The following is a 23830-nucleotide window of genomic DNA, read 5'->3' as shown; positions in this document are numbered from 1 at the left end:
AGCGAAATGTACTTAAATAATTAAAGTAAAAATAGTAGTTTTGCAGTAAAAGGCCCCTCTAACTGATATTTTATATACGACAGCTACTATTAAGCTACTAGTTTAACGAACAGATTTATTTATCACAAAAAAATCTGAGGGCTTGTGATTAAGGGGAGAGACAAGAAGGGACAAAACTAAGTTCTGAAACACAAATCTGTTTAAATAAATGTTGGACTTTTCTCTTAGCTTTTTGTGAAACACTGGATGTGTTTAAGTTTATCATATGATTTTTATATAAAACCTTAGATACTAGAAAATATTTTATTCAATATTTTATTCTGAAATTTAGTGCAGTAGAAATATAAAGTAGCAGAATACTCAATTAAAACACCTTGTAGGTGAACCACACTGTTGACTGTTGTTTTGGCATCATGGTGTCCTGTTTTTCAAGTTTTTAACCGCATGCATTTCTCCTATGGGGAGAAAAACTTTATCCCGACTGTGACCTTGACCATGAAATAGCCTCACTAGCGCAAGCTTTGTATGTGTCTCCAGTATGATGCGTGTGTGTGTGTGAGTGTATACCTGTACAGATGCTGGAGGAGAGCATCAAGGGTTGACCTGTTTATCTTTGGCAAGCTCTCTATGAAGGTGGAGTACTTCTTTACTCTCTGCCTCTCGTCCTTCTCATCTAAAAAGCACACAAATGAGAACTGCTGTAAACACAGAACTATAAACTGAGACTCCACCATGGGCGCGTAAGAGAAATGAGCGTCATACTTTTTACATTATTTGGGAAGCAAAATTTGACACCACATGTCCTGTGTGTGTCTACAGTATCTATAGCTTTAACATTAGCATTTGCTTTTCATGTCACTCCAACAGCTCACACACCCAGAGCCGACACCCAGTATGGATAGAGCTCCTTGGTCAGCAATGCATCCTCTACTTGGGATAAGAAGCTCTTCAGGGTGTCCGTCACATCCTGCAGCTGGTGCTCCTTCTCCCTCAGCTTCACGTTACGGGCATCCCGGGTGAACTCGTCCAGCAGCAGGGCCACCCGAGCAGGGTCCCCCGGTCTCTGGTAGACCCCCTCCTGACACAAACCTGGTTAGGGAGCGATAGATGGATGATATAAGGAATAAAATATACTGACTGGTTCAGCTCACTTACTTTGTGACTTATGCACATTTTATTTCGTCACAGTCAATGTCTGATGTGTAGCGTCTGCAACAGCAAATGACGGTTCATAGATTTCTATATAACTAAATACAATTATAGGGCAACCTTATGTGTGCTAAGTTGTGGGATTTAACAACGTTACATAAGCATATTTGAATGTAAATTGCAGGTAGAATAAAATTGCCGCTGTGAGGTATATTAACCTTTTGTACCACTTTACAGTTTCAGTCAGAGTTAACTTTATGCCAATCCCTCATTACAGTACATTGCATACCACTTATAATGGCTCTGTTTAAGTCCCCTTTTTGCATTTATCATGCATTGATAAGGCAACAGGCACTATGTAATATAGATTTTCTGTTTATATTTTGCGAATAACTTTGGATCCTGCAGTAATAGCGGGGCAAACAGTTGGACAACATTTTCTACATTTCTAAAAATACGAGATAATGTCAGAGCATTATGCCAAACAACATTAGAAAGCATGAAATTCTCATCACAGCGCAGCACACTGGATGAATCAGCTCCTCAAGGGGGAAACGATAATAATAGTCATGCAGAACCAATTTTTTAAAACTTTTCTCCGCCGTAAATATAATGTAACTCACCGTACTGAGTGACAAAAGCAATGCAACTGTCGACTACAATAGGGACGCCGTTTTTAGTCAGCTGTTGGTCACTGAGCGCCTTGCCATCTGTGCCAGAAGCCAGTGTGATGGCAGAGTGCCACAGTGAAAAGTCCATCTTGTTAAAGCCATGGATGTAAACTGTTCTATTAAGACAAGGGGGGGAAAAGTAATTATTAATGAAGTTCAGTCATATAATTGCCAGCAACAATATGGTGTTTCATAGTTTAAGAGGAAAAGTTGTCCATGTATTTGGAAAGTCATTAAAATACACAACCAACAAGATTAAAGGAATCCAAAAGCACTTCGACAGAACACACATTCATAAACATTCACCGGTTTTCCCCTCGAGGTTTGATCAAAAACACACAAACGAAGTGCAATTAACGGAGTAAACACAAAGTATGCATTACTCTAAAAGGAAGCCTAAAAACTGTTGGCTTGTGTCAGGTGCCGCCTCACCTCGTCTCAGTAACTGACGCGGGCAGTCCAGCGAGGATTTAATTACCTCGGATGGTTACAGTAGGTAAAGTGTATTTGGACTAACAAGACAAATGCAAAAATCAAAGCCAACAGCGTTGCATAATGCATAGTGTTGTTGTATCACAAATACATTGCCAATTAGCACCTTTTTTTCAAAGACTGACATACCTTCCGCCCTCCACCATCAGCAGGACTTGGATCTTTTCCTCACCCTCCGTATGTGTGGAGACAGCTGGGGGGGGGGAGGAAAGGGCAACAGGTTGTAGGTAATGCAGGCTTCAAAATATTTAAAGAACACAGCATTCCGCAATGATGTAACATAGCGCATTGAGTACAGTTTAGGTCTGACATTTACAGTTGTTCGATCTTTGTGAAAAGCACGAACACTTAGAAGCTTCAGCCATGAAAGTTGATGCATTCATTAACCTGAAAGTCGATGCATTCATTAAGTGTCAAAGAAAGGCCTCCCATCTCTTAAGTGTTAATTTACTTTATACGAAAGTCATGGCAAATAATGCACTGCACAATATGTCTAGACATATCTGACAAGTCTTTTCAAATTTACATTAAGTGGAAAAAAAAGTGAAGGAACGGTACAGTGGTGTAAAAGCTTCCAATGGCAGTCAATAGCACTTCCTTGCTGTAATGGGGAACGTGGATATAGTTTAAGTGTTACAAACTTACTAAAAGTGGTGTAAAGGGAAGTGGGGCCTACATACTGGTGTCAGTGGTCACCAAGCTTTACATAAACAGAGCAAATGCAACCAAATAAGATTACACTGAGGGATTTAACATAAAACTAAACAAACAAACAAATAAATCAGACAAAGAGTTCCTGCCATTCTTCATCTGAACAATCAATCTTAAAAATAACAGTGCAGCGATACAGAAAAACTTGGCTAAGGGACTGGAAAGCTCTGCCATAATCTCTTCTGTGGGTTCAAACAGCTGCTTGGATCAAGGCAACAATCACACACACACACACACACACAACAGAAAAACAGTACAAAAAAAGATATGAGGCTCTGCAGTTGAGTCACAAATCTCCTAGCAACAACATGTGGCCCTTTCATCACACTCAAGTTCCCACTGGTTGAGCACAAATAATGGATGTGTATATAAAAGAAACGATCAAAACGAGAAGAATGTGGACTGAGAGCTAGTTAACTAGCTACCTTTATAACCCGGCATTACTAAATAATGCTATATTTTGTCACGGTGCACCAAAATGGCGAACACACATTCACTTTGTTACCCAGAGTCTGTATGGTGAAAAAGGTACTGCCAGCTAGCCAGTTAGCTTAGCTTAAACTATAATGTAATGTTTGTATGCTTTGTTTATTGTCCAGACTAAACACAAAAGATATAAAACTTTTTTTTCCTTTACCTTCGACACAGTCATGCTAGCTGTTCACCCGTTTCAAGTGCTTTGTGCTAAACTTAGCTAACGACCTGCTAGCTACACTAAACCTCATTTTGTTTAACCCAGACCGAAACCAAAGCGTGACAAAAAAAAAAAAAAACATGACGCGTTGCATGTTAAACTAAGACAAGCTTTGTATTTTACATACAGAAATGAGAAGCACATTTCCCACAAAGCTGAACTATTTTTTTTAAATCCAAGAATTTCAATCTCAGAGGCTTCAAATGTAAGAAATGCTATCTGTGGAGAGTATTTTCTCTGCCTGTACTGTGTATCTTAAATGGATCATCTCACAATCACCACATCACACACACAAAAAGGTAAGAAACAAAAATATGTTCTTTTCATTTCCTCTACCAAAATACCAAATCCCTGCACCTGCTTCTTTCGTAAAAACACTGATTATCTCCAACAACAGGAAATTTTGTGTAATTGTTAACACAAGAAAGAGGATTGGTAATAAAAAATTACAAATACAGTGTTACTTTGGCTAACAAAGTGCATGTTGTGTGTGTTTGCATGTTAAGCTACAACAAAACAAAACAATTAATCCCCAAAAGTCTCTCTTGACAAATATAATTTGCTTTTTACTTTCTTTGGCAGATTTTCAAGGGCAAAATATTTCATTTTGATCCGAACAACAAGAGAAGAAAGGAGAGAACTTCAGAGATGGATATTGACTTGAGAGAGGTTTATTAACAGTGTTATCAGGTAAATGCAAAACACTTGTCATCGCTGTTTGAACAAACACACAGCAATCCTCTTTTATCCATCTTACAGCTCAGTGGGACATTTTTTATTACTTAATATGTTTGTGTGATAAGGAACTAAGTCTGCGGCCTTGTTCTCTCCTTTAATTTATACTGGCCGTCCTGTAAGAGATTTCCATTATGTTTTTTTCCCCCTCTAAAAATCAGGGTGATTTAGGGTGCTGGTAAACATTTTCAGTGGGAGCATTAAGTGTTGTTTATTTTTGACATATTATATGATAACATCGTAATATTACAAGCCCAGAGATGTGACTTTCAGCGGTAGTTCCTCTGCATTGAACCAACTCTCCGATGAACACAACTGGCTGTGTTTATGGTTGGAAAGCAGTCAAGGGATCCCATGTTTATTACTGCCATAGCATTTTGAAAAAAAATCTGATAACAATATATTGGCCAAACATAAATGTTAGCAAAAGATAAACATTTCTGAATTTACCAAAAGATATGTAATGGATGGGACATTTCCAATGGACAGACTCTGTAGTGTACTTTCTATAAGACATTTCTTGATATTTAATAGCTAATATAATACAGATATATCTGGCATAACATCATATTGGCCACTCACTTTATTCAAACTCCTATATACTTACAGTATACCACAAACTACACACTAAAAACTTCAGTAGTATTTTCTCAACCCATACAGGAACACTTAAAGGTGCCCTATGAAGCTTTCTTGAAAACAAACAAAAACTTCACTTTACATTTAGTGGTTTTCACCTAAAGTCATAGAGTGTATCCTCGAGCTCTAAGAAATGTGTTTTAAGCATTTTCCCATCTCATAAAAGTATCGTTTACATCCGTGTTAACTGGCTAGCGGTCTTCTTCTTCCCTGTCTTTGCCGCCACACTGCAGAGTGCGGGTTTTAACGTTTTTCCGATTATACACCATCTTAGCAACACTGGATTGGTTATATTAACTTTTATGTGTAGCTGTAGGTTATCATAGGTAATATATCAGAATTAGGTATTGCAATCAGTTAGTCTTAATGGCCAAATGTGTAACCTTACGAGGATGTATTTGCAGAAACGGAACATAATATTCATAGATATGTTTCCATTAGTGAACAATTGCCTGTATATATGAATCATTGCTTTATTGTTACCTTAGAATGGGCTTTATTTATCTACATTAGGAGCAGGTCCTCTTCCATGGAGGCTGCCATGTTTTCTACAGTAGCCCAGAACGACAAAACCAAACACTGGCTTTAGATAGGACCTTTCAGGACCACCGTACTAGATGCCACTAAATCCTGCACAATGGTATTTTAAGTTAACTTCCAAATGTACATGAATCATCACTAACAGTTCTTTCTGAACATGCTAGCTGTAATGGAATATGTCTTAAAATTGAAATGGACCTCAGTGTGGACATATTGTAATTTTACTACTAAATATGCACGACTGCAGTCTTGTGCTGATGCCTATCTTAATTTTTAGATGAGTGAGCAGAGCAGTGGGATTAACGTTTTTTTCTTCTGTATTTAGGCACTGCCTTAAGAGAAATCCACTGAGAAAATTGCACCAAATGAGTTCAAAGTTAATGTGCTTATCTTGTTTGAAAACTGTTCATTTTAGAAAAGTTCTGGGTGGGAAGGCTGATTTGAGCACTGTGACAGGTTAATGATTATCCAACTGTATCTGTCATTTTCCCCTCATTTTACTTTGGTTTGAGTTATTTGTGCGGCAGACATCTTGACACAAGGCATCACAAAAAGATCAATCCTCTCTCAAGTACACAGCTGAGCCCCCAGGAGGCCATTTTGAGAGGTAGTTCACTCTTGTTCTTCGGGGGGATTTTTCATGTATGAATTTATTTATTTATAAAGCACTTTTCAAAAACAAAGTGCTTCATAGAATGAATACTGAACAACGGACAAAGATCGATAAACTAAATTTGAACAATAAGCAAAAGACAGTAAAGATTGCCCTAATCGTAGGGTTGAGATAAACAAAAATGAACAGACAAGGCAATTAAAGATAAAATGAGTAACAACTTTATAGTAAGTTTTGAGAAAAGAGTCATAACTCTGCCAGCCTTAAGTCAGAAAACCAGGAACAGACCGAATCAAACTTGCAATGAACTCCTGACGCATGTTGGAAGCATGTTGCGATTTTAATTGAAAAGTGTACTTATCAAATCCCTCGCTGCTACACAGGAGCACCTTTCATGTGGTGGTGTCACTGCAGAGAAAATAACAGTTAATCCCATGTCACAGACTCTGTGATTCCTAAAGGGATCGCTTTCAGTGCTCCAGAACCTTAACCATCCCCTGACAAAATACAAGTCCCTCCTGGCGCTGCGGCTCCCGGCTGTGACAATATGGGTTGAGAAAAGCCGGGAATAAAAATGGGCCCCGCTGCAGCTTCTTAACCCGCCCCAAAGGTAGAAGACGGGGCGGGCACTTGCGCGATTTTGATCCACGTCGAAGGTTGTTAAATGGCATTTAAAAAGATCATTGATCCCCCCCCCCCGCCTTCTGTTCGCACATCACACTGGTGCAATCGATCGATCTGCCAAAGTATGTGTGAACTTCCACCGTGACTGGCAGCTTCCCCTCCACTTTCTATCCTTTAAATAACTGCTGTTTGCCACTAATGTGGAGATATTGGCAACAATTCATGTTAGTGGGCAGCGGAAAGAATGCTACATGCATGACACCATCATACTGTGAATATTATATAATAGATTTTTATTTCACACGAGTTCGTCCAAAATTATGTTTCCATGCCACATTTTGTGAGCTCGACAGCTCAGGGGAAATCTGAATCCTGTTTTAGCCGATGCTGGCTTGATGACGCATTACATAATATTAACCTTTACTGACCTCATATTAACATCTTCTCATAAACAGGTCTGTGGCATCTTGTCATTCTCCTCCAGTCCCCTCAAAGGATGATTTCTATAATGGAAGACTAAGCTAGCCAATTAGAGCAGAGATCTGTGTAATGGTGTGAGAAGCTGAAATGTCTTGTGACACTAGTTGCTTTATGCACCCATGAGGTCCTTAAGTAGTTATAGATGCAAGTGGTGGGAGGGTGTCACGGATTGGTAGCTTTTTTGGAAATTGCTCGGTATATCAAAACGGTGAGAGGGAATTTTAAAAAGCCCCGAAAATCTCAACAAATTCATCACCCGGTTGCCGCAGTTGACCACTAACCCTATCAACCATAAACGGATATGGTCACTCTGGGCTGTGAGGCTTTAAAACCTGATTTACTGAGTATTAGAAAGCTGCACCGAAGCTCTTAAAACCAGGGACGGGTTTGCTTGTGTAAACTGTGGTAATTTGGGAAAGAGCTGAAAATGAGTGTTTTATTTTACGCATATATTAATGCAAAAGGATAAATCATGCTCAGCTCAGTGCGGGCACTACACCAGCATTACCAACAGTTTCTGAGCAGAATAAATTTATTTCAATGCTGAGATCATTGCAAAGTACTGCACTGGCCCAGATATAGATATTTTCTTCTGAAAATTACATTTGAGAAAGTCTTTGTAGCTTTAATGTTGCTAGGCTAGCAAGTGTCTTCATGCCTGTTTATAGTGTGGTTTTTAAAGAGTTAGTTAGCCATAAATGCCTATAGGGAGTCCTCACCTACAGGCGACTCAGATGGCTCGTGTAATGTGTGCTGCTGCCTGGGAGGAAATAAATTCCCGACGAGCGGATAAACAGTTGGAACAGAATCGTGTGTCAAGCAGCCAAGAATTACCGCCGTCACAGAATGTCAGGATGAAGAGAAAAGATGCAAACTAACCAGAGAGAAGCATTTCGGCTGCTTCCAAGAGCCTGTGGCATTACACAAATGTGGGACTTATGTTGTGTTTTAATGGAAGTATTCGTCATGCTTCACTTTTACAAGAGAAAAGGCTTCAAGGATGAGGACAATGTTGCCCTTGGGCTGGGAAATTTTCGCAACAGGTTTAGTCTGTTAAAGTGTTTATTTTAAAAAACTAGTTTTCCCACAAAAACAGATGCTGAAAGACGGGACTGAAATTTAATTTGCACCACCGATAGTGCTGGCCTTTGAGGGAAGAGCTATTATGTAACCTGTGTGACTCCATCCGATTTAACAAGGAATGTAACTTAACTTCGCATACGTGTGTGTGGTTAAAGACCAGGATGGCAAGAGCTGTAAAGGTGCTGAAATTGAAAAACAACAATGCAAATACGCTTACTGAGCTCCTGCAGCTGTTTGAGTTGAAGGACTTCCTCCTCTCCCTCCTCGTCTCCTGGGCTGAAGTGCAGGGCAGAGCCTTCCAGCGTAAACCAGCCCATCCTCCAGTGGTACAGGTCATGGCCCTCTTTGTAGAGCAGTCTGCCAATCAGCTCGCCTTCTCTCTGCAACAGTCCCTCGACTTTAGGCGGGACGAAGCACTGAGAGTCATGCGGATAAACAGGGAGAGAGAGAGAGAGAGAAAGAGAGAGAAGGCTTTCAAATGAAAAAACTTTCACTTTTAAAACTTTTTTACGCTGCCTGTCACCTCAAAACAAACGAGCGACACGGAAACACAACAGGTACAGACTTCTGCTTGTAGGGATAAACCTTTGCTCAGTTTCTGCTCCCTTGACGAATTCTTTTCTAAGTACATTCCCTTCCCTCCCGCTCGGCTCTGTCTGGCCATTGTTCTGTGATTCAAATTGAAATACGGAGGTGTGAAAGGCCCGTGGTGCAGATGGAGAGACATATGGACTAATGCAGCTATACCTCCCACTATCTGTGACTGGGTTGCCTGGGATTAAAGAGATAAAAAAGGGAATAGGGGACATATTTATGTAAGGTGTTATTACAAGATCGTGTCAGCGTGTGGGGGAAGAGATAGTAAGACCACTTGTCTTATTGAAAGAAGCACAGGCAGCGCGGGGCTCACCGAGGACAATGTGTGCGACTGTGTGTGTGTGCGCTGCAAAGTGAATGAAAAAAGTACTGGATGGATGCACTGTACTTCTCCGGCACATTTCTTCTTTGTAACTTTAAGCGAAAAAACAAACTTGTAAAAAGGAAGGCAAAGAAAACAAGTGTGTTTTGTGTGTCTGTGTGTGCGCTGTATGCTAAGTGTGTCACCTTTGTTAGCGCCTGGATCCAGTCATGCTGCGTTTCCTGTGTTTCAGCTCCGACAATCAGCGCTCGCTCTGTCTGCAGGTACAGCTCCACGGTAAACACAGCCCTGCCAGAGACACACGGCTCGCTATTAGATATCTGGAATGGAAAAATGTCCACACACACACACACGAAGCAGGCAAAGAAACAGCCAAATCTGTGTCTTTGCACACATTCATGGCTGTGTTATTATGCTTGTAGCAGCATGTAGTGGTAGGGCCTTCAAATTTTGCTTTAATCTGTTATTTTCTTTGGCTTGATTGCAGAAAAAAATCATTGAATTGTGTCTGATTGGACTTGCGACTTGCTTCCAATCGACCGGATGAGGAGCAGCAAAGGCAGCAGCCGGTAGCACATTTCAAACTTGGTGGACGCAGACTTTGAGACGAGATCAGCCCACCGTGGATGTTTTTATCTACTATAAATATTTTTCCTTCCAATCTAAATCTAATTATTTGTTCTGTTTTGTGTGTGAAAAGGAATTAACACTTTAACGTCTTTGTGTGTCCTTGTGTTGTACAGTGATAACTCTAATGTGCTGACCCCTGAGCAGCTCACTAGAGCTGTTGGAGGTCAAGTGCTTGCTCAAAGGGTACCTGAGAGGTAATAATAAACTAGGGTGAAGCTCTTTCACTTCTCCAACCTTCAGTTATTGAGCATTGGCATTGGTGTGAGCAGAACCTTCTGCGGCTCAACGCACAAAGGTTGTGGATCCATTCAGGGGTTATGTCTGGACATTGCAGAGGACTACAAGTACCATATAGTGACAATTAACCGGATTGGGCTGAGAATACTGAAGTCATCTACAATAAAGGCCATCTTTATTTTCAGAGGAGGCCGAGGTCGCAGGAGTGCATTAAGTGCAAGACTCGTTCCACTGAGATGCGCCACAGAGCGACAAAAGAACGGCGTTCCTGCCTGTGGCCATCAAACTTCCCTCAGAATGTCACACACTGATTTAATAGGCTTCTTTCACCTTTGTCAGCAGCTAGAACCCCGTCATTTATTGATCATTTATATCTTCAACTGTGCAACAGTACTCACTTTGTGTAATAATTATTATGCAATACTCTGGTATTGATACTGGTGTTAGCCACACGACTAATAACACAATAACAATAAACATATTTTATTTGTGTATGCTTATATATTATATATATATTATATTATTTTTATATGCGTCTTATTTCTTATATTTTAAAATGGGAACAACTGTAACGTGATCCCAATTGTTAAGTCTTTCTGATCATTATATCCTTGCATTTCTCCACACATCCATCCATGAGATTTGATGTGCTTGCGAATAAATGGAACTTTCTTCTCTCTTTTTGTCTATTCATGTGTAGAGACAGTCACCTTTCCCACTGATACACGAAAGCCTTTGGCTAAATCATGTTATAATGTAGCTCAGATATTCAGATTTAGCCTTGACACTGTTATGAATGGGCTTTTGTACGATGTGTGTCAGTCAGTCTGTGAGGAAAATTCACTCTCCTGGGTATGTATATGAACAAAAACACCAAATATATAATCCTTCATGCACTCACAAACACACACACACACACACACACACACACACTTACTTTCAGGCAAAACCCTTGCTGTCGGAAGCAAAAAGGCAGCTATTAATCTTTGTTGGTCTTTCTCCTCCTGTTTCCCTCTCTGTCTCTCTCTCTCTCTCTCTCAGTGAAGATACAGAGGTTAGAGTATCACTATCTTAATAGTTTGAATGCGCACTGCCAAGCAGTAGCTCCTTTTTCCATCGGAGCCTCTAAATGCTACAGCGCTGGGTGTTTAAGGTGGCGTGTCGCGGGGGGTCACGGCAGCGCTGAGTCACTCTCTTCTCACGCGTGTCAGGGAACAGGCGAGACATGGGTGTTTGTGTGCCCTTGCGTGACCTCACCCCCTTCGCTTCCTCCTCCCCCTCCCTCCTCCTCCTCCTCCTCTTTGCCGGCAGGTGTGCAGGGTGCTTGTTAGAGGGGTCCCAGAGGGAGAGCGAGGGAGGGATGGAGGGAGCGGAAGAGGGGTACGTCGATGTGCCGGGCAAATGGTATCATAAAGAAAGGACAGAAGGAGAAGACAGAGGGATAAGAGATGAACACTTGCATTATGAGACTCCCACAGGGAGGGAGTGGCTGGGGAAAGGAAAGAGACACATTCTTGTGCTTGTCTTTCAATTTGAAATGTTCTGTGTCTCATGTATGAGATGCTTTATATCTTTTGGATACTTATTTTTCTCCTGCTCTTGTTTTCTGTCTTCTGTCCTGTTTTCTTGTTTATTTTATCAAAGGTTGCAGTACTGCTCTCTCTCTTTTTATTTATTTATGTGCATGCAAGAGACCAGGTTACTGGGAGAATTCAGGTTATGGTACTATAATAACCTGGTTACTGTAAAATTGAGCAGGCAACTGGTCAGAGATCAGATTTCTCCCCTACTTAGTACTGTAATATTGAACCAAGCTGGCTTATTTCTGGTGATGAATATGATGCTTTTTCCTTTTACTCTGTGGAGAGAAGGCACACCGGCTTTCCTATTGTATATATGCATATATGCACGCTGATCTGAAACCTCAAAGAGGAAACAAGCCAGACAAAATGCCACAGCAACAGCAGTAACAATGACACACAACTTAATACATATCCCAAAAGGACATTAGTGTAGCTCAGGAGCCCATCTAGCTACCAAATAAAAAAACAATTAAATACAATGGATCAATTATTTAATAAAAGACAGATCATTAAGTGATGCACCTAAAAATAAGAGCAGTAAAGTCGGCAGTACACATAAAATGAAACGTAAATGACTGTTCAACTGTGGAAAGAGACTTGTTTGGGCTTTATCTGATCTTAGTTTCACTTGTAGTCAGACTTTCAGTTCAATTATTTTGAATAGTAGCAGTATTGATCTTTCCTTTCAACCACACTGATAACACGGCAGTACTCGCAATACTCTGATGTCTTTGTCACACACACAGGCGCACACAAAGGCTGATAGAAACGCTGTTAAACGCATAGATGGGAGCAGAATTTCACTGTGTTAACCGGATTTCCCCAGAATCTTTATATACGAGTGTCCTACCTTATCGCAGCCTGAAGGCCTGCTGTTTATTTTATGTTACTATACAAAAAGACCAAATCAGCGGTTTCAGTCATTTACATTTGTACAGACTTTACTTTACTTCAAATTAATTAATCATTCTAAACATTGTTGACATGAGCAGAGAACAACCTCAGTGGATTTGTAATTGGCTAAGACAAAGGCAAATGTGTTCATTATTGGAAGTCTGGAATTACAAGATTAAAGAATTGATAAATATTCCAATTTTTCTATTTAATTACAATACAGAAGTTCATGTGCTTCTTGAGCGTGCTGTAGTTAGAAAGAAAGTATTTTCAGTGGTTCAGTAAAAGTTTGACTGAGCTTACACGCACTCTTCCTTGTGGAGGAGTCTGCAGCACAAGATTCACCTGTAGTTTAAACAATGCATAAAGTTATCTATATGCATTTCTATAGCCTTTTATTTTCTCCTTAAGGCTTTTGTGTGCTCTGAGAAAACCTTAATTCCCCAGCCCTTGCGTACGTTACTCATCTCGCTGGCAAAGTTAGCGACTAAGTCCTTCTAAAAGCCTTTAAAAAAAACTTGAAGACGGCGAAAAAGAGAGCAACACAGAGAGAGAAATGGTGCAAAAAAAAGAGAGAAAAGAGCAGAAAAGGTTTGTTTCCGAGGTTTTCAGCTGAATTTTGAAGGTCAGAATCGACTTAGAAATACTCGAAACAGGCGAGATGAGTCAAAAAAGTCCTGAGAATACCTCGACTTATCGCCAGCCAACACACTCCCTTTGCATTAATTCCTTAGGAGTGGGTTTGTAATATTCATACAACTTCAGCAGACGTATGTGTCGGGGGCCGTGCTACAATTCACGGTGTCCTCTGCCACGGTGAAATTACCCAAATGCTGTGTTTAATGGAAGCGACACCTACGGCCTCCTGTAGCGCGGCGATAGGCTGCTGGTGGGAGTGTGTCATCTGCATACGTTAATATTCATGAGCGCCAGACAGTCAAGAGGTGAGGCGTCCCTCGGCATGCTGGGAACGCTGGGAGTTGCAGAAGCGAGGCAGAGTTTAATCTAGTGAAACGTACAGCCATTATGAGTGCTGGCGACAGAGAAATAATAGCCTTTCTGGGGGCGAAGTCGTGACCTGTAACTGGGATGTACGCGCAAAGCTAAAATAGCACTGCTACTTTGTCGAGTCCGCGCATACACAATATTATAATTGTAACCTGTCATGACGGTTCATATGTGTCTAGCTCATTTGAAAGGTCACAGTTTTAGTTGTCCAGATGTGTTGCTAATGGCTGTATAAATAATATTTACAAATAAAAGCATTGTTCCCTCTTCATAACATCTGCTGCTGTCATTAAGGACCTGGCTTATGCTTTAATCATAAGCCATTATCAGACTCCTCACCTGGGAACTGGTGCACAAACACACACACACACACACACTCATACTCACACTCACACTCACACTCACAAACAGTATGACCCAATGGGAGTGGAGAGACGATGGAGGCATCTGTTTCTTCGCTGTGTGTTTGTAACACTTCCAGGAGAAATAAAAGAAAAGTTTGTTGTCGGAGCAACTTTTTTTTTTTTTTTACTGAATCATAATCTGAGAGAAGCGACAGGGGGAGGCGGCTGGGTAAAGCGAACGGAGGGAAGGCAGTTAAAGCCGTTCGCCTGCATTCCCCCGCCAAAGTAAACAGGAAATATAGCACTCATAAAGCCCTGATGGGTTCTGTTAAATTGAATAATGCTCAAGTTAAGATTATGCTAATGAGCCATATGACGAAGGAGAGAAACTATGCAGGAGCTTGTGTTTACACGTGTGTGTTTGTGTGTTTATGCCAAAGCGGACTGAAGCTCTGTAATATAGAAATTATATGTGCAGCAAATACTAATTTAGCCAAACAAAAGAAAATAAATCATTTAAAAAATGTGCATGTGGCATGTGTGTCCTTAAAGCAGGTTGGAAAAAAATGTATAAATTGTGATTGCGCGAGGGGGATGCAAATTAAGCCTTCAAAGTAGGTCTGTATGTGTACTGTATGTGTGTTTGTGTGTAGGATGTGTGTGTATGTGTGTATAACTTGGATTAATTGCTGCAAGGTTTGAATTATCTGTAAATTAACATTTAATGAACAGGATTTAGATTCATACTAAATGTTATATATTAATATTAATACTCTAACATGAAGTCAAACTCTGGTGATTTTCAAGGTTTAGGATCATTTCAAGTTAAGGTGAAGAAAATACTCAAACAAACAGCTATGAAGCTACAATACAATTTTGGAGATATGTTTTCATCGTGTGTTCATGTGTTTTTGTCTGTGTGTGTGTTCATACCCAGCTCCAGTCATTGTCTCTGTGTTGCTGACAGCCAGACTAACCACCTCGGTGACGTCCACCCTGCCGATGGCTGACGGGCTTCGCTCGCTCTCATAGTAACTCAGGAAGCCACCCTCCAGCGTACACCAACGGCGTGTCATGTCTGAAATATACACATACAGCTACATGTTAGAAAGACCACATACAGTATTTACACATTCCAAAATGTCCCCTTTAATGCTTTTGCTGATCTTGTATCCCCTTTGATAGAGCTAAAAGAGACAACTAACTAAAACAGCGTGGTTCATTTAGGGAAAGATTGTTGGTGGGAGAGGGAATGCAAACCTTGGTCTTTGGCAGGAGATTATGACACTATGTTCACTCATTTATTCACTGTAAAACTATTTTTTGTGGCAGCATATGATTGTAATGATACTTCCTTAAAACATATGATGTTTTAGGCTGCTAGTGTTTGATGTGAAATCTCATTATACTATGACTTACATTTATCTTTAAGCCTCTAAACTGTGAATCTTATTATAATATTAAGCAAGACTGTGCAACTTTACTGAACAGTGTGCCCTATGGCCACAAGTAGCAATTATAGCATAATTCACTTTTTTTCTCTTGAAGACATCATTACCATGCAACCTAAATAAGAGCAAGTGGAATAGGACCACAAAACACCAAAAATGTTTTACTTTTAGAAACGAAGTATTGAAATGCTTTGTGACATACTAAAGTGTAGTGTAATTTACAGTAGCAGCCATCTGTAACGCCCCGTAAGCACCATGTGTGGAAACCAGTTGCAATGCTTTATCTAACCACCAGGAGGAGCAGTGATTACGGAAGCTGAAACGATAGCACAAATAACAAAGTAAATTGACTCAGTAATGTTAGTCGCACAGCAGTTTCTACCTAAAGCTTGCTAAAATTACCTAACATTTGCCACTGAAGGCTAATGGTCATACCAGACCAAGTAAGGCTGAGGCAGCAAAAGCTCACAGTGTACTGAGCTGAGCAAACATAGCATTGTATTGCTTGTGAATTTAACTTTTTAAATATAAGAGGTGGAAGTTTTCTTTATTGACTTTACATAGTCCTGCAGCTCCATGTAAGAGATGAAAAATATTCAATAGAGGATTAATTTTGTAAACTGATCTGATGCCAACTTAAGACGATTTATAGCTCCTTTACTAATGCACCCAGAATCATGCAATATGTCTGCTTCCTCTATTGGATTACTACTGTAGAGCCATTCAGTTGCATACTGATAAAATTTAACAAATTGCCTATTGTTTGAAGAGTCAGAAAAAGAAAATGAATTAGAGCCTGCAATGTTAATGATTGGTTTGTGAACAATTAGCACCACTCCAGCCCTATTTAAAACAGCTAATGACTCTCTACGAGCTAAGGCAGCACTACCAAGAAATCGTTGAAAAGTTCGGAGATAAGACACTCTGTGCATCCAGCTTTCACACATGGATGGATGTATGGAGATGCGACAGTGTCATAGGCCTCCCTTTTTCTTCTTCTTAAGGGTGCAGTTAACTCAAACTCAAATCCAAAGCCAAACCATGTGGACATAAAGAGATCACACCACCTGAAGGCCAGCATTTTAAGCCGACATCCTTCCAGAATAAACATCCAAGAAACAACGCTGGAGAAAAGAGAACATCCATACTGTAATTAGTAAAGCCACAGTCTAAAGACAACTGGCAGACTGGGGCCTTCATTTCCAAATCAACAAAAGAACACTTACAGCTCACTGACGACTTAGTCTGTGTCCACAACAAAGTTTTAACTCCATGACTGCAATCAGATTACTTATGTGAGGAAGTCGACCTTCATTTGTCCAGCCATTAGAGGCCATCTATGTCAAGCATACAGCATGTGAGGGTTGGCGCACAGAATTATGAGTAAAAGAGACTCAGAGTGCCGAGCAGATTTCAATCAACAAACATGATCTCAGTGGAAAAGCGGGAAAACACACAACATTGTCTTTTATGATTGTCTGACTGTGCGATTTACATAGCCAATGAGCATGAAGTTCATGAAAACATACCTAATTTTGGATTTTCAAAGTCACCGTGCCATCTGCTTTTTTGTTCCGCAACAAACACACACACACACACACACACACACAAACAGCCCCCCACCCCCTGTCGCTTGCGACTCCAAAGTTCCCACTGTATTCATCTCATGAATATGCTAATTGTGCATTCCTCTGCCAACTGTGTGTGATGTTTCTGAAGGAACAGATATAGTTCCAATAAAAAAAAGGAAGTGTCTACAACTGGCTGTTAAAAGAAAAAAAGGATGTGATAAGCATAGGAAAGGAGGATGTCAGTTTTGCTCTATTCACCCTTGCACTGCCTCTCTGCACGCCTCTTTCTGACTTTTTCTTTGTATTTTCTGTCTCAAAAAAACAATTTGGACACGATTCTGCAAACAGCTTTAAGACTGCAAAACGACTCATATCTTGTTGCTTACTGTGGCATTTCAAAAATACTGTTCTTCTGACCCCACTTTGCTTCAAGAAAAAATTATTCCAGCAGCTGAAGAATCATCGTCTCTATCTGAAACCAACCGTGCATGCTGCAGTTTTTAATGTGAGTGTGTGTGTGTGGGAGTGAGAGAGAGAGAAAGAGATTGACTCTGGTATTTAAAGTCATTACCAGTCCAATCTATCTGACAGGACGCACTGTTGTCTTGGCGACGAAAAAGATCGTAATGCACTTACTAACTTCCGTTGCAAATGTGTCCCTGGATTGCTAAGGTTCTGCACAAAATGTCATGTCCATCATTTTCCTCCGGAGAGTAGTTAAGTTCTTGTTTTATGCTATACTTTGCTGGAAATTTGCCTTCCTTCCTTCTGTCAATCCTAGTAATACTAGTAATAAATGAATGGCTTCATGTGTACCATCAGAAACCCTCACACAATCATCTTCTTAAGAGGTACACTTGATTTCTTAACTGAAGTCAATTGCTATCGTAAGCTGCCTGACAGCTGTAAAGGCACTGATCATCTAGATATTTTGCTTTAGAATGGATCCTTTGGTTGCAGAGGTTATTAAAACGTTTAGATTATAGACGAACTGACATACTGGCAAGTAGAAACAGTTATTGCCTAATGTTAATGGTTCCCGAACTGGAGCCAAAAGATAAATCTGAGGGGTCAGAAGATGGTTAAGGGGATACAAAAGCAGAAATAAAAATGTACTTCTGCCACCCAAAATCATATTTTTCATCTGGATGAATGGCAAAGTTGTTCAGTTGGTCCACAGCCTTGGTCCACATTGAAATATTGCAACATCTACAAGACTGATTGGTACAAACTGTGGTACTGCCATATAAAATTCAAAATTATTTTTACAACCCCCTGACTTTTCCTCTGGCGGCACCAACAGTTGTTAGATGTATTACTATTTTTTTTGCACTAGATTCCCCAATGCTGCTGTGTTGATTTGAATATCTCCTACGGGGGATTAATAAAGGTATATCTTATCTTATCTTAGTGCAGACTTTAAAGGATATATGTTCAATCTTTTGATATTAACAGAGCAGCAAATAACTATTTTGTATGTGAATATGTAGGAGAGTGTAGGCATCCTTAGTACAGAATGACGTCACACTCCCTCCCCTTGTTTTGATCTGTGAGTATTGCCGCATGTGCATGTTAGTGCATGTGAGTCTCTGTGTGCAACTGTTGGCTTTGAGGATAGTGTCTGAAGCAGCTGTTTTTCTAATCTTTCTTTGTGAATAAAAGATTCATTTCTACCAAACCAGAGTTGGTGATTGTTGGAACAGTGGAAAAACAAAGACGGTTTGGTGAGTTTTATTTTGTTTCTGTCTGCTTTGAATGAAGTTACAATGCTGCGATGATGTGCGAGGTATAATTACAGTTATTGTCAATGGAGTCTGGTGGTAAGCAATAACCATAATATGGTTCTTGCTAAACAGAAGGTCTATATCTGTGATCTTCCCATAATGTTCAGACACTTCTAAATCACTGAGTCAGTGGCAAAAAAACAAGCATTTTAGTGGACATACTTTGACTGGTGCAAAGATTACATAACTCAGTGAATTAAGGGTTTATTTCAACCAAACCAGTTGTGATTGTTGAGGACAGTGTATAGACTACCAAATGTTTTGGTGAGTTTTACTGTTTATGTCCAGTTTGAAGTATGTTTTATGATTGTCTGCAAGATAAAATTACTGGTTTTGTCAATTGAGTCTGGTGGGCTGAGAGGCTGTGACATATAGTAGCATTAATGACCTTTTGGTTGACAAGATTACAGCCTATTAACACATGCAACTGGTGATGATGGGTTGCAGTTAGTTAAAAGGAGTCCCGAACCATCAAGGTTGGGAACCACTGCACCAGACCAATAGTTCTTAAACATAGGGTTAAAAATAACATAAACAGGACATGGATTTTTAAAAAGTCAACGGTTGGAAACCTCTGTTCAAGGGCATGTAAAATCCCAAAGTGTATAGAACTTGAAATATGCAAATTAGGGTTTTGATTGTCCTTTCACATCAGAAATATTAATAGATCTCATTTTGATGTTGGTACATTTGGCATCCGGATCCTGTCTCCTTGAACAGACAATGTCTGACAAAATCTTTTATCTACGCTATAGAAAACGGGAAAAAATGTTTTTAATTTCCTCTCAAGTCCAAGGAGAAAGACATTAAAAATCCCACTGTGAATTCAGGAAGCAAATTGCTACGGGATCCTGGGTGCAGACAGTGTGGACACATGAATGGGCTTGCCACTCCACCCACCAGTTTGTGAAGAATTATACTAATAATGGCCAGCAGACTTACAGGAACAGATACTCACATAAGGCCTTAACATGCTGGGGAAACAGACGGTTTGGAAGGGATAGCGATTAAAGGGGGGGCAAAAGGTGTTTAGAGACTACAAATGCTTGAGAAATGTCATTTCAGATACAGCTATCTCGTTTGGGTTGGAATTGAGTGAATATAAGGGATTCAGTAGACTGTGAAGACAGAAGAGGTTATGTTGACAGAAATTAGACATTTTCATGGAGGCCTGAAAGTGAAAGAATAAATCAAACCAGGCAGAAGGTTGTACCGATATAACTCAAGATATAACACTTACCAGTGGTGTGACTGCAGTGTAAATGTGGAATAGCTGCAATGAGTTTCACTCAGTTAAATGTGACTATTATTCAGCTGTGTTGGAATCTGTGGCAAGTTACTTCTTAATGCAGCAGTGAATGTCTTTGGATCCCTCCAAGATATTCCACCAGGAAACTGGCTTCATCAAAGACCTGCACATCACCGAATTGCAAGCATCCTTCTTCCCTTTTTTGTTTGTGGTTCAGCATTTCCTTAGCGGGTGGGATAGCACTAGCTTCTACACAAGCACCAGTGCAATGGAGGGAACAATAGTGCTTGATTTACAATCAAGCAGCTGCGTCCATTGCCAGCTGTTCCCCACACACAGCAATGGCCCTGTGGCCCAGCCGTTCTCCACGGGAGTCCACAACCAGCCGCCAGAGACAACGCTAGCGGAAGCCAACCGTGGTACATGCCTCCACCAGCTAAATTGGGCCAATTAGCTTATACGCCAAGAGCGCTCCCCGCATAGCATTTTCCAGATAAGATGGAATGTGGAATCTCTCTATTCTGTTTTTTTCCCATCTCCTCTCTCACTTGGGCATTTTGTAAAATTCGCTAAATGCTCTGAGTACGCAAGATGAGCTGGTTGATTAGACTAATCAAGTCATCAATGTGGCAATTAAACTGTCTTATTGTTCATTGACTCAATGGACCAGAATAAAAGTTACAGAATAACATATTTACTCAAAAGTTTTGACTCCGATTGTGTCTCAAGCTTTATTTTTAACTGCACTCCTCCAGATTTACCCAATGTCCCCCCTAAACTTTTTATCGACATTGCACAGACACCCATTTCAGTATGCATCGAAAAAGCAGGCCGTGCCCCTTTCCACTAAATCACCTGCTTCCCTCCCTCACTCTCCCCCTTCCGCCAATCTTCTGCCTATCTCACCATCAGACTAAAATATCTGTGATGAAGACATCTGCTGGACAGCTTGTCAGGGGGCTGGAAATGGAAATCGAGAAACTGAAGGGATCTGAACGATCTGTCTGTGCCAGAATTACAGCCCACTTCATTACAGGGAGGAATGGACAGATATGGCATATGATAAAGAAGAAAAAAACACTATCTGCCATGTATTTCCGGCCTAAGCAACAGCAGTACTCACTCATTTAAGCAAGCAGAGGCATAGTAATGAAGATATTCCAAAAAGCATATCAGATGAAGACAAATTTTTTAAATGGGCTTTATGTGCTCCTCATAATATATAAAACAGAATAACATAAATGTGACTGCTTATAAATTCCAATCATTTAACATCCTTTGAAAACTATTTTTTTTTACCCATAAAGACGATTTGGTTCATTATCAAAAAACTCCAGCTTTGTAGATGCAAGTAATTGAATGTTCATATGGGCTCAGATTTGTGTCCTCAATAAAACTGTTAACGTAATTCTACTCCCCCCACCCCTCCCCTCCAACCCCCTCTCTCCAACAGTTGTGAGTTACTGTTGCAGGCAAAAACAGAGCGCAGCTGATGAGGAAAAAGACTAAACTAATCAGAAATTAGGGGTGCCATTTCCCTGCTGCCACTCACCATTTCAGACAGTAACTGCCTACTGTCTCTCTTTTCCTCCCAAGACTCTCAGAAGCACAAAGACACACACTGATGCACACAAAGCATGTACACACTCTTTAATTTGAAAGTAGCATGAGTCACTCTTGAGCCCGTTTAAGGGGGTGACTTCATTTACGCTAGAATCAACTGCGTAAACCTGATATGTAGCGTAGCTCAGCAGAACAACTAATAAAGTGGTGCCATGCTGGAGGATAAAACGGTTCAACTTTGATTTCAGCACAAATAAAACAACAAGGAACATTGTTTTTCTAATCCTAATCTATATTCCCAGCTGCATCATGACTGAACATGTTTGTTTTTCCACTAAATGCTAAGCTGAACAGTATTTTATTTCATTATGGTGGACTGGCACAATGATCCCCCGTGCCACCTCAGTCAAGGCCATTACCAAAATTGCTTGCCAAATTAATTTATGTCGTACTCTGAATTTAGCTCCCATCAGTGGAAGCATGAAAGCCTATTGGAGTCGTCTCCAGACACAAAAAAAAGAGGCAAAGTTTAAGATGCCGTGGCAGAGTGCTTTTATTAAGCCTTGAGCACAACCTATGAATTATTAAGAACTTGGGTGTATCTATAGACCATCAAACCATTAGCCTGGGAGCGAGAGGCATCCTGGAGTACATTCAAAAACACCTCATCCCTCCGTGCTCACAAAGTCCTGACAGCGCTTCCTCGTGATTGAAGAAGTTGGAACGCATCGAGCGTTCACAACCCCCCTTGAATTTTTCAGCAACTGGAGCTGCAGTTAAAGCGCCATTAAAGCACAAAAGCCAAACTTGTACGGCTCTGCATAATAGATGAAATAACAAGGTATTTATCGGCCGAAATATTACGAGCACTTATCTGGGGGGAGACAACGGGAAGGGTGCGGCGTCTGGAAGTGGTAGAGTGACTAAAATGGACCTCGACAAAATGGACACCTGTTGCGTTACTCCATTTCAAGCAGGAGCTCACTGTACTGTACAAACCATACATTGTTATACCACTGGGTTTATATAAGAACAGAATAGTGTTCTTTTTCTGCAGTTATTTTAACATAAGGGATCACACTGAAAAGACAAATACTCTCATTTATATTTGTATGTATAATGGACAAAATAACTACTTGTTATTGTAAAAGGGGTCGCTCATACTGATGAACCCACAGATAATTATCACCCAACTCTGGAGTTCACCCCAGCTCTATGGAGCGTTTTAGTGTTTTTCAGCTCATTATTTTGGTTTTACTTCCTGCAACTTTACTGGTTTTGGTTCACTCCCCTCAGCATAAATTCCAGATGCAGGCAGCTGTTTTCAGCGAAACAGCTCTGATGAATCCACTGTCCACTCCCTGCTACACACCAAAGACCAAGCACACAAAGTTAGCGACTAGCTGGCTAACATAGTGGTCCATAGGTCAAATGACAGTGAATATGACTTGCATTCAGCAGGTAGGCAGTAACATGACTCCAAATGAATAATATTGCTCTGAGTAGGCTGAATGTGTTAATATCCAACTGTTTGCTGTCACAATCAACATAATATGGTGATAATATGTCACTGTTGTGTTAAAAGCTTGTTCCTGCTACCCAATGTCCACAATCTGGTTAATTTAGTCTGATCATCCAACCACTCTTGTTTCTTGACCCATCAGAAATTGTAGTGAGGTCGCAATGCTCACAGATGTCAGCAATTGAGTACAATATTATCACAACCAACAGAAATGAGGGCCAACAACTCTGAAATTAAGACCCAAATTGCAATCCATTGGAATCATACTATAATTATAATTCCATTACAAATAATGTACAAATAATGACAATTTCAAATGACACTGGTAGGATTTTTCTCCAGTCCTCACTAAAGGGGCAATTTCCCCGGCCTCAGCCCTGCCAGCATGTACAACCCACCAATGAGAGCGGAGCGTGTGTGGTGTGATGGAAATGGAGATGGATGTCTTACCCAAGATGTATGAGATACAGCTCAGTGGCAGGTAGCTGCAAGCTGTCATCTCCCACCACCCAGACACCTTCCTCCCCCTTATTTCTCCTCCACCTTCCCCCATTTTCCATCCCACTTCTCCACTTTCCCCAATAACCCCCCCTATCCCCAGGGGCAGCCTCCAAAGCTGGCTCCTTCTCCTAATTACCCATGGG

At 40.5% G+C, this 23830-nt stretch overlaps 1 protein-coding gene across 1 annotated transcript in view; it reads right to left on the bottom strand.

The window, feature by feature from the left end:
* Positions 1-23830, bottom strand: part of zmp:0000000660 (arf-GAP with Rho-GAP domain, ANK repeat and PH domain-containing protein 2) — a gene marked incomplete at both ends in the record, with an annotated part of 120109 nt that overhangs the window by 24354 nt on the left and 71925 nt on the right. The window contains 7 exon segments of the mRNA XM_035675832.1: positions 568-673; positions 877-1089; positions 1773-1936; positions 2442-2505; positions 8649-8847; positions 9536-9638; positions 14980-15124. Of these exon segments, the coding sequence (XP_035531725.1) occupies positions 568-673; positions 877-1089; positions 1773-1936; positions 2442-2505; positions 8649-8847; positions 9536-9638; positions 14980-15124 (994 nt within the window).

Source organism: Morone saxatilis, unplaced genomic scaffold, assembly GCF_004916995.1.
Source record: "Morone saxatilis isolate NCDOM2014 unplaced genomic scaffold, NCSU_SB_2.0 Contig4, whole genome shotgun sequence".
In the NCBI taxonomy this organism is placed as follows: Eukaryota; Metazoa; Chordata; class Actinopteri; family Moronidae; genus Morone; species Morone saxatilis.
This window is presented reverse-complemented; position numbering and strand designations above follow the sequence as displayed.